This window comes from Balaenoptera musculus, chromosome Y (genome assembly GCF_009873245.2).
Source record: "Balaenoptera musculus isolate JJ_BM4_2016_0621 chromosome Y, mBalMus1.pri.v3, whole genome shotgun sequence".
Taxonomy (NCBI): domain Eukaryota; kingdom Metazoa; phylum Chordata; class Mammalia; order Artiodactyla; family Balaenopteridae; genus Balaenoptera; species Balaenoptera musculus.
Window position 1 is genome coordinate 446,244 of NC_045807.1, and position 15,757 is coordinate 462,000.

Genomic DNA, 15,757 nt, shown 5'->3' on the forward strand with positions numbered 1-15,757 from the left:
TTTGTGAGGGGCTGGTAAAGTGATGTTTCATATAGTGTATTTCGTTGTCTTGAAAGATCTTACTAAAGGTGTCTTGAAGAATGGAGTATAGGTCGACTAACAGTTCTTTATAGTTTGTAACTAAATGATCCTGACTTATCCTCAGTTACATTAGGTTATGTTATTGCTCAAACACTAGTCTCTACTTATTTGAGTTCTTAGTAAGTCTTTGTCTTCCAGTGTTTTTACTAATTTAGTCCTTTGCCAGTGGAGTTGTCACTTTTTTCACAGTCTCATGAGTTTGAAATTCTTTCTCATTGTGGTGGTCTTCATATTCTTAGTCATTAATGAGATTGAAAATGTTTTTACATGTTTTTAAACTGATTTTATCTCCTTTTTGGTGAATTGCATACTCATATTTCTCCTGTTTACTTTTCCTGTTTGTTTCCTTATTTCATTGATTCCTAAGTTTTTTTGTATCTCTGTTGCTCACTCCTTGTCCATATTTTTAAAGTATTTCTTATAGTTTTATTAGCATTTTTCTGAATCAGAATCCAAACGTATTATGAACTCTACGATTGGCTCATATGTTTGTTTTTCTTATTTTAGCCATCCTAGTGGAGTTGAAGTAATATCTCATGGTGGTTTTGATTTTGCATTTGCTTAATGGCTAATGATGTTAAGTAACTTCTTACGTGTTTATTGGCCATTTGTGTAGCATCTTTGAAGAAATTCCCATTGAAATCATGTACTCATTTGCCTCTATTTTTGATTTATAAGAATTCCCTATACAATGTATACACAAGTCTCTTAGTATTATTTGCAAATATTTTCTCCTCTTTGATGGTTTGTCACTCTCTTGGTGTCCTTTTTGTAACAAAAAAGTTAATTTAAAAAAAAAATCAGGTGAATTTCATATTACATAGCATTAAATGTTTTAAATAACTATTTAAAAGTGTATAATGCAGTGAAATTTAGTACATTCATAGTGTTGTGCAACCACTGCCTTTGCAAGAATCCAAAACATTTTCCCCACTCCCCTTATTTCTCTTTCCACCCTTCCTCCCTGACCGTGCACACCAGCAATCTGCTTTCTTTCTCTAAACATTTACCTATTCTGGATAAAAGCTTTAAATTTTGATGAAGTCCAGTTTATCTCCTTTTGGCATGGGGTTGGGGGGTGTCCAAAAATTGGGGGGGGGTCTTGTACTTTTGGTTTCATATTTAAGAAATTATTTCCTAATCTGTGGTCTCAAGGATGTTTTAAAAAATATTTTTTGCTTTTATATTTAGATCTGTAATCAGTTTTGAATAATTTTTTTGTATATAGTGTGAGATAGAGTTCCAAGTTCATTTTTTTGCATGTGTATATTCAGTTGTTCCATCAATGTTTGTTTAAAAAAAATTTTTTTTATGGAAATGTCCTGGCATTTTTGTTTAAAATCAGTTGACCATAGGTGAAAAGGTTTATTTCTGGGCTTTGTGTTCTCTTCCTTTAATGTATATGTTGGTTTTTATTTCAGTACTGCATTGCTTTGATTACTGTAGCTTTGTAGAAAAAATTTAAGGTTGTTTTGGCTATTCTAGGTCTTTTGAAATGCTGAGTGAATTTAGAATTAGCTTGTCAGTGTCCACAAAGAAGGAGGTTGTTGGGTAGCTGTAGCTTAGTTTGCATTATATTGCCATCCTAACAATATTAGCCTTCCAGTGCATGAATATGAAATATGTTTCCATTTATTTAAAGACGGTTTTTCATTTATTTAAGTCTTCTTTAGTTTCTTTCAGCTTAAAAGTGTCTGTTGAATTTTTTAACCAGAATGTGATTTATTTTTTGATGTTACTGTAAATGAGAGATTTTTCTTTATTTTGGGGTCGTTCCTATCTAAAAACATACCTACTGTATAGAAAAATAATTGATATTTTGGTTTTATTGGTTTCGTTTTTACAAATTTATTTATTTATTTATTTGTGGCTGCGTTGGGTCTTCGCTGTTGAGCGTGGGCTTTCTCTAGTTACAGCAAGCCGGGGCTGCTCTTTGTTGTGGTACATGGACTTCTCATTGCGGTGGCTTCTCTTGTTGTGGAGCACGGGCTCTAGGTGCGCGGGCTTCAGTAGTTGTGGCACAGGGCTTAGTTTCTCCCTGCATGTGGATCTTCCGGACCAGGGCTCGAACCCGTGTCCCTGCATTGTCAGGCAGATTCTTAACCACTGCACCACCAAGGAAGCCCCAACAATTGATATTTTAAATTTTTATTTTGCATCCTGTAACCCTGTTAAATTTATTACTTGAATGTTTTTAATGAATTCCATATCATTTCCCAAAAAGGGTAGTTTTACTTCTTCCTTTCCAATCTGAATACCTTTCTCCCCCCCTCTTCCATAATTGTCCTACTCAAGGTAAAGCAGGGTGTTTAAACAGTTGGTGAAAGTAGGCATTCCTGATCTTGGGTAGAAGGCTTTTAGTCTTTCACCGTTAAAGACGATGTTAACTATGGGGTTTTTGTAGATGCAGTTTGTCAGGGTGAGAAATTTCTGTCCTATTTCTAGTTTATTGAGTATTTTAATTATGAAAGGGTTTTGGATTTTGTCACTTGCTTTTTCTGTGTAAAGTGAGTTGTTGTTGACTTTTTGTCATTTTTTGGTCCTATATTAACAGCGGTATTTGTGTGTTCAAATAATCTTGCACTTCTGGAATAAATTCCACTTGCCATGATGTATAATGCTTACCTATGTTGCTAGGTTTAATTTGTGAGTATTCTGTTGAGGATATTTTTACACTTCTTACTGCCAGACTTTTTCTAAGTTGGCTGTAATATTTTACATTGTCACCCACAATTAGGAGTAATCCATTTTTTCTATCTCATTGCCAGATTTGGATGTATTCACTATTTTATTTTTTTCTAATAGGTGTGCAGCAAAATCTTACGGTTTTAATTTATATTTCCTTAATGGCGAATATGTTGCATCTTTGATACACTTAATTTGACATATGTATCTTTGTTGAAGTGTTTGTTCATACCTTTCGCCTATTTTATATTTGGGTTCTTTGTTTCCTTTAGTTTACAGAGTTCTTTATGTATTCAACATTCTAGTTATTTTTTAGATGTGTGCAAGTATTTTCTCCCAGTCTTAAATTGTCTTTTCATCCTCTTAGTAGGCTATTTTGCTGGTGAAGTTATTTGTTTTGACGAGGTCCTATCTTAATGGGTCATGCTTATGGTGTTGAGACCAAGGACTTGTTGCCTTGGTCCCAAGAATTTGTGGAGGAAAAAAATCCCAGGGAATTTTTACTGCATTGTTTTTTCTGTAATTTTTATAATTTTACAGTAAAGTCTGATTCATTTTAATCTAAGTTAATCTAAGTTTCACTTAGATAGTGGGGATTTTGGTGGTTGTGTTTTTTTGTGTGTGTGTTTGTTTTGGTTTTGGTCTCCTGTGTATTTTCAGTTGTTCAAGTACCATTTGGTGAAAAGCCATCTTTCTTTTTCTTCTTGCCTACATTAGGTTACCTTTTCACCTTTGCCAAGTGTCAGTCAGGTATATTTGTATCGATCTATTTCTAGGTTCTCTGTTTTTGTTGCATTCCTCTATCCTTCTTCAGTACTACAGTTTTGATTACTGTTTGCATATAAGTTTTGAGGTCAGGCACACAGATTCCTTTCACTGTATTTGTCTTTTTTAAAAATTGTTTATTCTAATCCCTTTGCCTTTGCATGTAATTTTTAGCATAATCTGGTCTAATACAGTGAAAGATCTTGCTGGGATTTTGATAGAAATGCATTAAACCTTTACATCAATTTGGGGAGAATTAACATTTTTGCTATCTTGAATCTTCCATTCCATGAACATCATATACCTCTTTGTTGATTTAGATCTTTGAGTTCTTCTGTGTTGTGTAGTTTTTAGCTTATAAACCCTATAACAGTTTATTTTACACTTAGGTATTTAAATATATTTTCTGAAGTGACTGGAAATGTTACTGTATTATCAGGGCTGATATCCATAAGTTTATCACTACTGTGTAGAAACTATTGAATTTTGTTATGTGTATTGATAGCCTGTGATCTTAAATATAGGCATTTTAAAATTTTTTCTCCTGAGTTCCTTGAGATTTTTTTACATACAAAATCATATGATTTTCAAATAGGAAGAGTTTTTCTTCTTTCTTCCCAATCTGGATGTCTTTTCTTTTTCTTCCCCTGTGTTAGCTAGAATTTCTTATACAACATTGTTTTATTCAGATATTAGGGAGACAAAAACATTCATGTTTCACTATTAAGAGTAATGTTAACTATGTTTTTCATAGATGACCTTCCTCAGAGTTGAGAAAGTTGTCTACTCCATTTCTATTTTCTGAGAATTTTTGTCATAAATAGATATTGAATTTTGTCAGATTTTTTTCTACATTGATTGATGTGATTGTATCATTTTTCTTTTTTACTGTTATGTAGTAGATTACAATAATTGTTTTTCACTTATTGAATCAGCCATCCCTCCCTGCAATAAACCACAGATGGTCATGTCCTATTACTCTTTTCGTATGTTGCTGAATTCCAGTTTCTAATATTTGTTGAGGAATTTAAAATCTGTATTCATGAGGGATTGGTCTATAGTTTGTGTGTGTGTACATCAAGGTATTAATTCTTTTGTAGTATAAATTGGAAAGTGTTTTCTCCTATTTTCAGGAAGAAATTATGAACAGTTGGTGATACTTTAAGTGTTAGGTAGAATTTTTCAATGAAACCATCTTGGTTTGGTGATTTTGTTTCTGGAAGTTTGTAAATTATGAATTTAACTTTCATAACAGTTCTATTCAAATTATCTATTTTATGTTTTATGAGTTGTAATAATGTGTCTTTTCAGTGGTGTAGTTCATTTCATATAAATTGTCAGATTTATTTGTTGAATTGTTTGTTATTCCATACTATCCTTTGATGTCTGCAGTGTCTGTAGTGATATCTTTGTTTTATTCTTGATGTTGGTAATTTGTGTATGCTCAACTTTTTCCCTTTTTCACAATACTAGAAGTTTGTTAGATAGATTATTGATTCTTTCAAACATCCAAGTCTTTATTTCATTGCCTTTCTCTGTTGTTTTTCTGTTTACTGTTTGTTGGTTTTTGTTCTGTTCTTTTGTATTTCATTTCTACTGCTTTTGCTTCAGGCTTTCTTCTGCTTTTTCCAGATTTTTAAAATAGCTTAGATTATTTATTTAAGCATTTTCTCCTTTCTAATCTATACTTTAGTGCTACTTATTTTCCTCCTATTATTGCTTTCATAACTGCATATATTTCATAACTGTATTGGATTTTCATTTACATTCAGTTGATTATGTTTTTGATCTCTATTAAGGTGTCTCTTCTGCAACATAGAAACATGTTTTGTTTCCAAGAACTAGGAGATTTTTCCATTTTCTTGCTGTTACTGACTTATGGTTTTATTGCACTGTGGTAGGAAAACACTCAGTCTGATTTTCATTCTATTAAATTTGTTGATTTTTTCTTTTTTCATATACAGGAAATGGTTTGTCTTGGTATATTTTCTGTGGGTACTTTGAAAAGAAGGCCTGTTCTGCTGCATAAGGGGGAAGTGTTTTCTGTAAATGTCAGTTAAGTCCTGGTGGTTGATGTTCTTGTTGAGTTCTATATTTTGCTGATATTCTGTTTAGTTCTGTCAGTCGTTTAGAGAGGGCTGTTGATGTCTCTGCCTATTATGGACTTGCCTATTTCTTTGTGGAGCTCTCCTTTGTAATATACGTATTTTTGATGCATGCAAATTTAGTATTGCTATGTCTTGTTGGTGGGCTTACTCTTTTTCAACATATAATGTCCCATTCTCTCTCTGATAATGTATTTTACTCTGAAATCTATTTTATCTAATTCAGCCACTCCTGCCTTCCTTAAATTCTTGTGTATTTCTACATCCGTTTACTTTCAACCTGCTTGCATCTTTATACTTACAGTATAAAGAATCTCTGTTAATCTTTGCTTTGTAACTGGTATATTTAGACCTTTTATATTTAATGTGATTATTGATGTATTAGAGTATAAGCTTGCTATTTTATTTTTGTGTTCTGTTTGTTCTCTCCTGTTTTTCTTTCTCTTTTCTTTTTTGCTCTTTATTTTCCAGCTGTCCTGGGAGTTACTTGTACATTTTTTAGGTTTCTTTTTTTTTTTTTCCTTTTTCTTTTCTCTTGCATATTACAGTGTCTCTGTATGGCTGCTTTAATATCTGTTCTAACATTTGTCATCTCAGTGTTGATGTCTATTATTTTTTTCTTTCTTCCAATTTAATAGCTTCCTGATTCTTGCTATGTTTGAGTAGCTTTCAGCTGAAACCTAGGAGTTTTTATAAGACCGTGAGACTAACCTTTTTTTTAATCAACAATCTTTATTGTTTTATTTATTATTTTTTTTGGCTGCATTGAGTCTTAATAGCTGCGCACAGGCGTTTTCTAGTTGAGGCAAGTGGGGGCTACTCTCGTTGTGGTGCACGGGCTCCTCATTGTGGTGGCTTCTCTTGTTGAGGAGCACAGGCTCGAGGTGCACAGGCTGCAGTTGTGGCCTGCGGGCTCAGTAGTTGCAGCATGTGGGCTTAGCTACTCCTTGGCATGTGGGATCTTCCCAGATCAGGGCTCAAACCCATGCTCCTTGCACTGGCAGACAGATTCTTTACCACTGTGCCACCAGGGAAGTCTTGTTTAACCCTTTTTTAAAGCTGGTTTTGTCTGGTGCCCGTCAGGCAAGGGAGGGGAGGAATGCCCCTTTATTTATTTATTTATTTATTTTTAACATCTTTATTGGAGTATAATTGCTTTACAATGGTGTGTTAGTTTCTGCTTTGTAACAAAGTGAATCAGTTACACATATGTTCCCATATCTCTTCCCTCTTGCATCTCCCTCCCTCCCCCTTTATTTTTATAACCAGACAGAGATTTAACTCTAGGTTCCCCTCTTGGTGTTCCTTATCTCCCAAGGTGGGACATTCCTTTGGTAGGTGTAGAGGAAATTCTGACACAGTGTGTGTTCCATTCTGACACCATGGTCAGGGGTGACCTTATTAACTGCTGGGCAGTAGTAAAAGTCCTGACTCTACTAGGCCTCCTCTGGCATCATACAAGCAGGCACTCTTTGTTACTGATGGCCATTAGAAATCCTAGCTCCCTACTTGGTCTTCTGTTATTTCACCCAACTAGGTGTTGAGATGCTTTGCTAATAAACAGCCTTATGTGATATGTGTGTGCATTGGCCATAATTTTTTCTATGTTGTTTATTTAGAATAAGGCAGTTATTTTCTGAATGTTTTCTGTCATGCTGTGTTGCCCCTTTTTCGACCCTTTGACTGTAGAGATGGCTTTGGGGAATGACTTCCTTGTTTGCACTGATTTCCAAATTACTGGCTTCTTCAGCTTCTAGTCTGGGATATATGAAGAAAAATCTGGGAAGTCACCTGCCTTGTTGTTCCTCAGGTTTTGACATTCTTAGCAGTTCTGCTTTCTTCTCTTCAATTTTCGGAGTTTGTTTTATGTATAATGTTTTTCGTTGTACTTAGAGGAAGAAATAGTAAATCTATTCTATCTTCTCAAACACAGGAACTATTTCCGTTTATTTTATTTTATTTTATTTATTTTTGGCTGCATTGGGTCTTCGTCACTGTATGCAGCCTGTCTCTAGTTGTGGTGAGCTGGGGATACTCTTCATTGTGGTGCATGGGCTTCTCATTGAAGTGGCTTCTCTTGTTGTGGAGCATGGGCTCTAGGCGCACGGGCTTCAGTAGTTGTGGCTCACAGGCTCTAGAGCGCGGGCTGAGTAGCTGTGATGCACGGGCTTAGTTGGTCCGTGGCATGTGAGATCTTCTTGGACCAGGGCTCAAACCCGTGTCTCTTGCATTGGCAGGCGGATTCTTAACCACTGTGCCACCAGGGAAGTCCAGAAGACATGTTTTATCAGAAGTGGGATTCGAACCCACGCCTCCAGGGGAGACTGCAACTTGAACGTAGTGCCTTAACACTGCTTGGCCATCCTGACCTGTGTTCTCTGCGTTCTTTTTTTTTTTTTAAATAAATTTATTTGTTTATTTTATTTTTGGCTGCATTGGGTCTTCATTGCTGCTCTCAGGCTTTCTCTAGTTGCGATGAGCGGGGGCTACTCTTCGTTGCTGTGCGCGGGCTTCTCATCGCGGTGGCTTCTCTTGTTGCAGAGCACAGACTCTAGGTGCACGGGCTTCGTTAGTTGTGGTGCGCAAGCTTAGTTGCTCTGCAGCACGTGGGTAGGATCTTCCCGGGCCAGGGCTTCAACCTGTGTCCCCTGCACTGGCAGGCGGATTCTTAACCACTGCGCCACCATGGAAGCCCTGTTCTCTGCATTCTTATCGATACTTGCTATTTTCGTTTTTTTGATAGTAACCAGGCTGATGGGTGTGAGGTGGTTTCTCATTGTAATTTTGATATGCATTTCCCTAATCAGTGATGTTGAGCATCTTTTCATATGCTTATGGGCCATCTGAGTCTTCTTTGGAGAAATATCTGTTCAAGTCCTTTTCCCATTTTTGAATCAGGCTGTTTGTTTTTGTTGTTGAGTTTTAGAACTTAACGTATTTTGTATTGGGTATTTTCTCCATCTTTTTATTATGTAATTTTAAAGTCAGCAGTGATGGAGTTAAAGTTGTAAATAGAGGTTTTTTTCTCCTGGTATTTAGATTAATCTTCCTTTTGAATACTACTAGTTTCCTCAAATGAGAAATGAATTATGCTGTTGGTATGCATGTGTGGGTGTGATGAATAGAGTTAGTTTATCCAAAGCCCTGTAATTAAAATAGTGATGACCTAATATAATACATGTATACATTGTGATATATACGTAATTTAAAATTTTTTCCTAGGCAAATTGGACAAATGCAAGTAAAAAGCAACGTGAAAAGCTACTTGAGCTGATACGACGTCTTGCAGAAGATGATAAAGACGGTGTGATGGCACACAAAGTATTGAACCTTCTTTGGAATCTGGCTCATAGTGATGATGTGCCTGTAGACATCATGGACCTAGCTCTCAGTGCCCACATAAAAATACTAGATTATAGTTGTTCCCAGGTATGGGAGTGCTTCTTTGCTCATTTTCTCTTTTTTCCCCACAATTAGAATGGCTTTGTTATAGGATAATCCCATTATTTAATCATTCCAGGTAATTTTTGAGGAATTGTCTTATTTTTGTCATATAAGCCTGGCTTCCTCCTCTTACATGTTTTTCAACAAGTTTTTATGTCATACACTAAGCATCTTTACCACCCTGTGAGAGAGTTTGTACAGATAAAACAACTCATAATAATAATACTGTAGTTAAATATATGATGGTAAAATGGAATCGTCATTCATTAAAACCAGTTATTACTTTGGAGGTAAGGGTAATTAAGTATTTTTACTCAAAACATAATTAACAGAATTTTCTAAATAGAGGTTTAGCAATTCACAACATCTTCTCTGTGTTTAACTTGTGTCATTTATGTTTACTGATTTTAAGTATGTATTTTTATACCAATTTTACTTAGATTTTTGGACCTGTTTCTGGATTTTTATCAGCAGTGATTTGCTGTCCTTTTGATAGGTTGGCTATAGAAAGGTGTTATATTCCCTTAAAAAAAAAACTGGGCAGGGTATTTTTAGCCACCTCAGGGCAGGTGTTCTGCTTTCAGCTGGATTTGAATTTAATCAAGTTGAGCAAAGGTGATGCTGCCAGGTTTTGAAAATCATATAATTGTGAAGGTTTAGAAGTATTTGCTAACCTGATAGACTTTTAAAAGTGTTGTGTTTTTTTTTTAAGCGCTGTCTTTTATATAGCAAAGTGAATAGATTCAGAGAACATTCTTTACCTGGGTTTCTTTCTTTTTTTTCTTTTTTTCTTTTTTTGGCTGCGTTGTGTCTTCACTGCTGTGCACAGGCTTTCTTTAGTTGCGGCGAGCAAGGACTACTCTTTGTTGCGGTGTGCAGGCTTTTCATTGCAGTGGCTTCTCATTGCTGACCATGGGCTCTAGGTGTGCAGGCTTCAGTAGTTGCAGCCCACAGGCTCTAGGGTATGAGGGCTTCAGTATTTGTGGCACGCGAGCTCAGTAGTTGTGGCTCACGGACTATAGAGTGCAGGCTTAGTAGTTGTGGCACACACGCTTAGTTGCTCCATGGCATGTGGGATCTTCCCGGACCAGGGGTCGAACCCTTGTCCCCTGCATGGGCAGACGGTTTCTTAACCACTGCGCCACCAGGGAAGTCCCAAGCGCATCTTGTTTTGATGAAATATTTTCCTTAGCACTAAAGTATTGCATCTTCCTTTAATGAGTTACTTAGAAATTGCCTGCTGTAATGTCTTAAACATTGCTACGTTAATAGGTATTGGATTTCATGGAATTCAGTAAAAGTGTTTTGCCTTTTTCAGCGTCAGCCTTCATTTGTTGTAGTTAAGGAAAACTATAGTAAATATTGCACTTTTTGCCCTCCAACCTAAAGTGCTTTTGGAGTCATGACATAATTAGTATTGGCATGTAAAAAATTTTAAATCCTTAAATATGCACATAGAATTCAGTAATTTCACTAGGAAGTTTTTCCTAGGAAATACATGAAAACAGTGTGATATTTATACAGTAAACAATAGAAACCATTTAAATTGAGAATACACTCCAGAGCATATTGTACAGTCATTAAAATGGCTATTGTTGTATATAGTTCATAGTATTCAATAAAAACACTTGAAGTATAGAGCCTCTTTCATTTCTAAAAAGAGATATGCATGTGCTTGCAAAAAGTATCTCTCCATGTGAGCTGTTAAACAACATTCCTTTTCTTCCCTAAATATGCCTATAGATAGAATCATTTCAGTTAAAAAAGGGTTAGGTATTCAAACCTGAACTTATGATTATTAGTGATCATAGATAAAAAAGACTAAATCAAGTAAATTATGGCAGATTTTTAGAAATAAACTTACAACATCTTTCAACATTTTAAATTTTCCTTTAGGTGAAAACGTGTGCCTGTTTTCTCTAACATTCTGTTTGTGTGTCGATTTGTTTTTATTCTTATTTTAATTTTTTAAAATTAAAAATAATTATACTGTATTTTCTTGATGAAGTGATGTTCTTTGATCTTTTTAGAAAAATATGCTAATATCACACCCACATAAGTAATACTTGGGATTGTACGTTTTTCCTAACTTTTATAATATCAAGAACATTATAAAACAGTTAAAAGCAATACCCACATTTAAGTGTGTTTTTTAAAAGTTAAATTTCCTGTGAATGTTCCTGAGCTTGGAATTTATACCATGTTGCAGATATATCTGAATCCATGGAACACTGACTTCATAGTAGTACTTTGCATTTTGGAATTTAGGTGATAACATCAAATGAAGAACATACTTAAAGCATTTTATTTCATGAAACTACTATAACTACATTGTAATTTTTATGAGGCTTAGCTTAAAAGCTTTTCTACTTTGTATTCTCAAAGTAATTTGAAGGTAGAATGATATTGAACACCTGTCCTTATAACCATAATTTTGTGTGTGTGTATGTGTAAGGATCGAGACACACAAAAGATCCAGTGGATAGATCGCTTTATTGAAGAACTTCGCACAAATGACAAGTGGGTAATTCCTGCACTGAAACAAATAAGAGAAATTTGTAGTTTGTTTGGTGAAGCACCTCAAAATTTGAGGTAAGGCTCTTAATTCAGAAAATTTTCTGATTTTTATTTATATTATGTTAAAACAGAATATCAGTAACAGCAAATTTTAAAGAGAGAAAGTAGAGGGGGAAAACAGGAAGCTTAATGAAATAAGAATTCTTTATTCTTCTTTATATTTAATGACACAGTTAAACTCACCAAGTTTTATATAGCAGGTAAGTATGAGTCAAGTTACTGCCTTCCACACTTAGTTCAGAATTGTCTTAATTCCAGCAGATATGCCAGACAGTATCAAGGTGTGGGTTGTGTTTATTTCACTCCTTATTTCATCTTACCTTTTCTACCAGTTCACTGTTTGTTGGGTTGATATTCATTCTAAGTTCCACATGATAGTGTTTCTTACAGTCCTTAAATATATTCTTAACTGGTCTACTCTGACACATTTCTCAACAATTTTTTTAAAAATTTTAAATTTCATACTAAGGAATAGTAATTTTCACAGTGGGGGTGGTGGGGTTTTTTACCTTTTCTTGAATTTAAAAGTTAATTTTCAAAGGTAAGACTAAATGTGATTTAAATTATGGAAGATGACAAGTCTTTGTTTAAAGATACATTTTTACTCTATATTTTAGCTAGGTTTTTCTTAAATAGTTAATTTCATGTTTGTACTTGATGCTAAACTATTAGTGGTTATTAGAATAATTTATCCTTTTATATTCTTGCAGTATGTTTGGAATTAATGACAGAAGAGAAGTAATAGCATGTAGAAAGCTAAATGTAGTGGCAAGAATATTCACAATGCAATTAGGATTCCTGGTAGTGAGCCCCGGTTTTGTCTGACTAGCTGTAATCTTAAAATGCTTCTCTAACCTTTAAGAAATATTTTTCTTGTATGTAAGACAATTAACGATTGCCAAAATCCTTTATAGCACTAAACTGATAAGATTATGCATGTAAACAGAATTCCTGTTTTAAAAGAACTATATAATGCTACTTTTAATGTTTTTATTTCTCAAGTTGAATTTTTATTCTTTTTTTCCCCTAGTGCTAGAAAAATTATATGAAATTAGGAAATTTTATGGAGATAAATACTGCAGGAAATGTTGAAATAGTCTAATAATAATACTTATTTGTGAAGGACATATTTTTAGTGTTGGATCTACGATACATGCCTTTTGTCTTTTATCAAACATACCCTTTTTCTGGTTGCTTATACATGAAATACTATATATACTCTGTTGGCTGGTGATTTGCTCACCAGTAGATTAATAATGATGTGACATCTGATTGATTTCACTGAAAATGACAAAACAGTATGGGAACTAGGTGTCTTTCTGGTGGTATCCATGGGCAAAACTGGCTACAGACTCAGTGTTCTAGAATGAACCTTTAATGTCTAATATCCTTGATAATGTAGATTTGCTCATAACTGCACAACAGCTATGCTTTGATATTAGTATCATGTAAGATTAGTATCATGGGTGAAATTGGAGAGTACTGATAGACAGTTTTCAAGTAAAATAAGAGTACTGGAATAAATATGTTATGAGGCATCAGTTAATCTCCTCAGATTTCTTGATATTTTGTTGCTAAAAAAGGAGAATATTGACCAATTTTATTACAAATGTCAAGTATTTTAACCTTTTAAAAGTAGTAACTAGAATTTAGTCTCTGTAAACTTAGTTACAGCAGTGTTGATTTGCCTAATTATACTGTTAAGTTCTTCTCGTTTTAGTCAAACTCAGCGAAGTCCCCATGTATTTTATCGTCACGATTTAATCAATCAACTTCAGCACAGTCATGCCTTAGTTACTTTGGTAGCAGAAAACCTTGCAACTTATATGAATAGCATGCGACTTTATACTAGAGGTATGTATTAAAAGCTAAAATTAACTACTGGGAATCAACCTGGCCTTGTCTTCCCTGTATTTTGTTTTGTCCTCATGTTAATTACTATAGAAATGAAGATATATTTATTTTTTAAAGGACCAAGAAATGGAAGTGAATTGGTTTTTATAAGGTGTATTCAGTTATGGGTCCACTTGACCTCTCAAATCTTAAATGACCAAAACTCTAGGCCAAGTTTTCAAGGCCGTTTACTAAGTTCTTGTATCTCTCCCTGCTCATCTGTGTTAAACTGATTTCTTTCCTTCTGTATTTGGGAACTTGTACCTACAGTTGGTTGTTACCCTCTTGGGTATGTACTCCTTTTAAACCTTTCCTTTCTTACTGACAGCACTTTTAACTGCTTTTCAAGAAAACTTAATAATTCTGTTAATTAATAATTCTCTTAATTAATAAAACTGTTGTCAGTTTTCTCCACGTCTGTTGTTTGTATATATTACAGTTGTTTTTAATAACCTTACATTGGTGTTTTCAGTTCTTCAGAGAACTTGGTTAAAATGTTACTAGATCACCATATGTACAATTGATTCTCAGTATATGAAACTGTTTAAACATATTGGGATAAAGTTTCCTGTGGTTCAACAGAAAACTTTTTTTAGTAATTGCTATATGTGAGGCTGCCTTCTTGGTGCTTTAAAGACCAATTCCAGTGTTACTTGTTCTTTAACAGTTTAATCTGAATGTCTGTGCTGGAGCACAGAATATTCTTTGTACATCTGTACCTCTATATTATACCAAATTCATAGGACAGACAAACGCCAGCTACCTTGTAGGCCCAATTTTTTATTTTTTTATTTATTTATTTTTTTTTTAAAAAAATTTATTTATTTATTTATTTATGGCTGTGTTGGGTCTTTGTTTCTGTGCGAGGGCTTTCTCTAGTTGCGGCGAGCAGGGGCCACTCTTCATCGCGGTGCGCGGGCCTCTTACCGTCGCGGCCTCCCTTGTTGCGGAGCACAGACTCCAGACGCGCAGGCTCAGTAATTGTGGCTCATGGGCCCAGTTGCTCCGCGGTATGTGGGATCTTCCCAGACCAGGGCTCGAACCCGTGTCCCCTGCATTGGCAGGCAGATTCTCAACCACTGCGCCACCAGGGAAGCCCCCCAATTTTTTATATTTGAGTATGAAAAAGAAAAGTTTCTGTTGTCCATTATTGAAGATAGGATTAAGCTTAGTGTTGAACTGAAAGTATTGCTCAGCGGACATGATATATGAGGATGTGTAGAATTCAGTCATATACATATGTTTATAATGTGGGTGTTTGTAATAACTCATTATTTGACCAGAACAGTAGACTCTGTTGATGTCATTTTACCTTTAATGGCTATGGTGTAGTTTGGTTGAGTAATAAGGTGTTTGTAGACGTAGCTAAGTTTTTGCTGATACATACCCATATAAGTTACATAAATCTGTTGCAAGAATTAATCAACTCTTCAGATAACCGGAATGATTGTACTGACCTCCTGTTCATCTCATATTTTACCCATTCTGTCTACTCTAGTCGTAGTATTAGAAAAGCAGTCAAAGAACCAGGTGCTTATATTGGTCCCACTCAGTCCTGCTTACTAGGTATACCAAGGTTTATTCTTAGCAGAATGGTAGGACAGGGAAGTCACTATAGGCATGAAACTGTAGTTTATTTTCTCTCGCAAGAGCAGCCCAAATCAGCAACATAAGTGAGAGATTCGTGTATAGTTCTCTTGAGGTTTTATGACCTCAGGCTTTCTTGGAGGTAGAGTCCTCCTACATGCCAATTAAGACCTTTTCCAAAAGTACAGTCAGCTACATATTTAATTTCAATAATTTTTATTCACTTTTGTGTGAATTCCTCTGTTAATTTAATGTCATTGCCATAAATTGAAGTCCGAATTGCCAGTGCAGTCAGTTGGAGCACGTGTGCACTTCAGCATCACTAGAATCCTCTGTTTCATTTAGTCAGATTATACTTGTGCTCTTGGCTTATCTCCCTTTCATGATCTCAAGAACGGCAGCATTCTTCCTTATCATATTTATATTGCTTCTTTGCAAAGTTAGAGATACAAATGCAACCTCTATCAACTGCTAGATTTAAAACGTGGCCTCATTCATAGCTATATAACTTGCAGGTTACTTAAGCCTTCAATGGTGAAGAGTTACCAAATCTGTAAAATGAGGATAATAATATTTATAACTTCATGAGTTAATACTTGCTAGAATGGAGTTAATGCTTG

At 34.9% G+C, this 15,757-nt stretch overlaps 1 protein-coding gene across 11 annotated transcripts in view; it reads left to right on the forward strand.

Annotated features, from left to right (window-relative positions):
• The window catches only part of LOC118889445 (probable ubiquitin carboxyl-terminal hydrolase FAF-X), a 145,883-nt gene that overhangs the window by 53,319 nt on the left and 76,807 nt on the right, over positions 1-15,757 (forward strand). For 10 of the 11 annotated variants that reach the window (XR_005018532.1, XM_036841185.1, XM_036841193.1 and 7 more), the window contains 3 exons: positions 8,859-9,065; positions 11,536-11,672; positions 13,363-13,511. Coding sequence is in view for 10 of the 11 variants with exons in the window: in XM_036841185.1 (XP_036697080.1) it covers positions 8,859-9,065; positions 11,536-11,672; positions 13,363-13,511 (493 nt within the window). In the remaining variant the exon portion in view is untranslated. The remainder of the gene's footprint in view (positions 1-8,858; positions 9,066-11,535; positions 11,673-13,362; positions 13,512-15,757) is intronic. The other variant, XM_036841187.1, reaches the window with a different exon arrangement.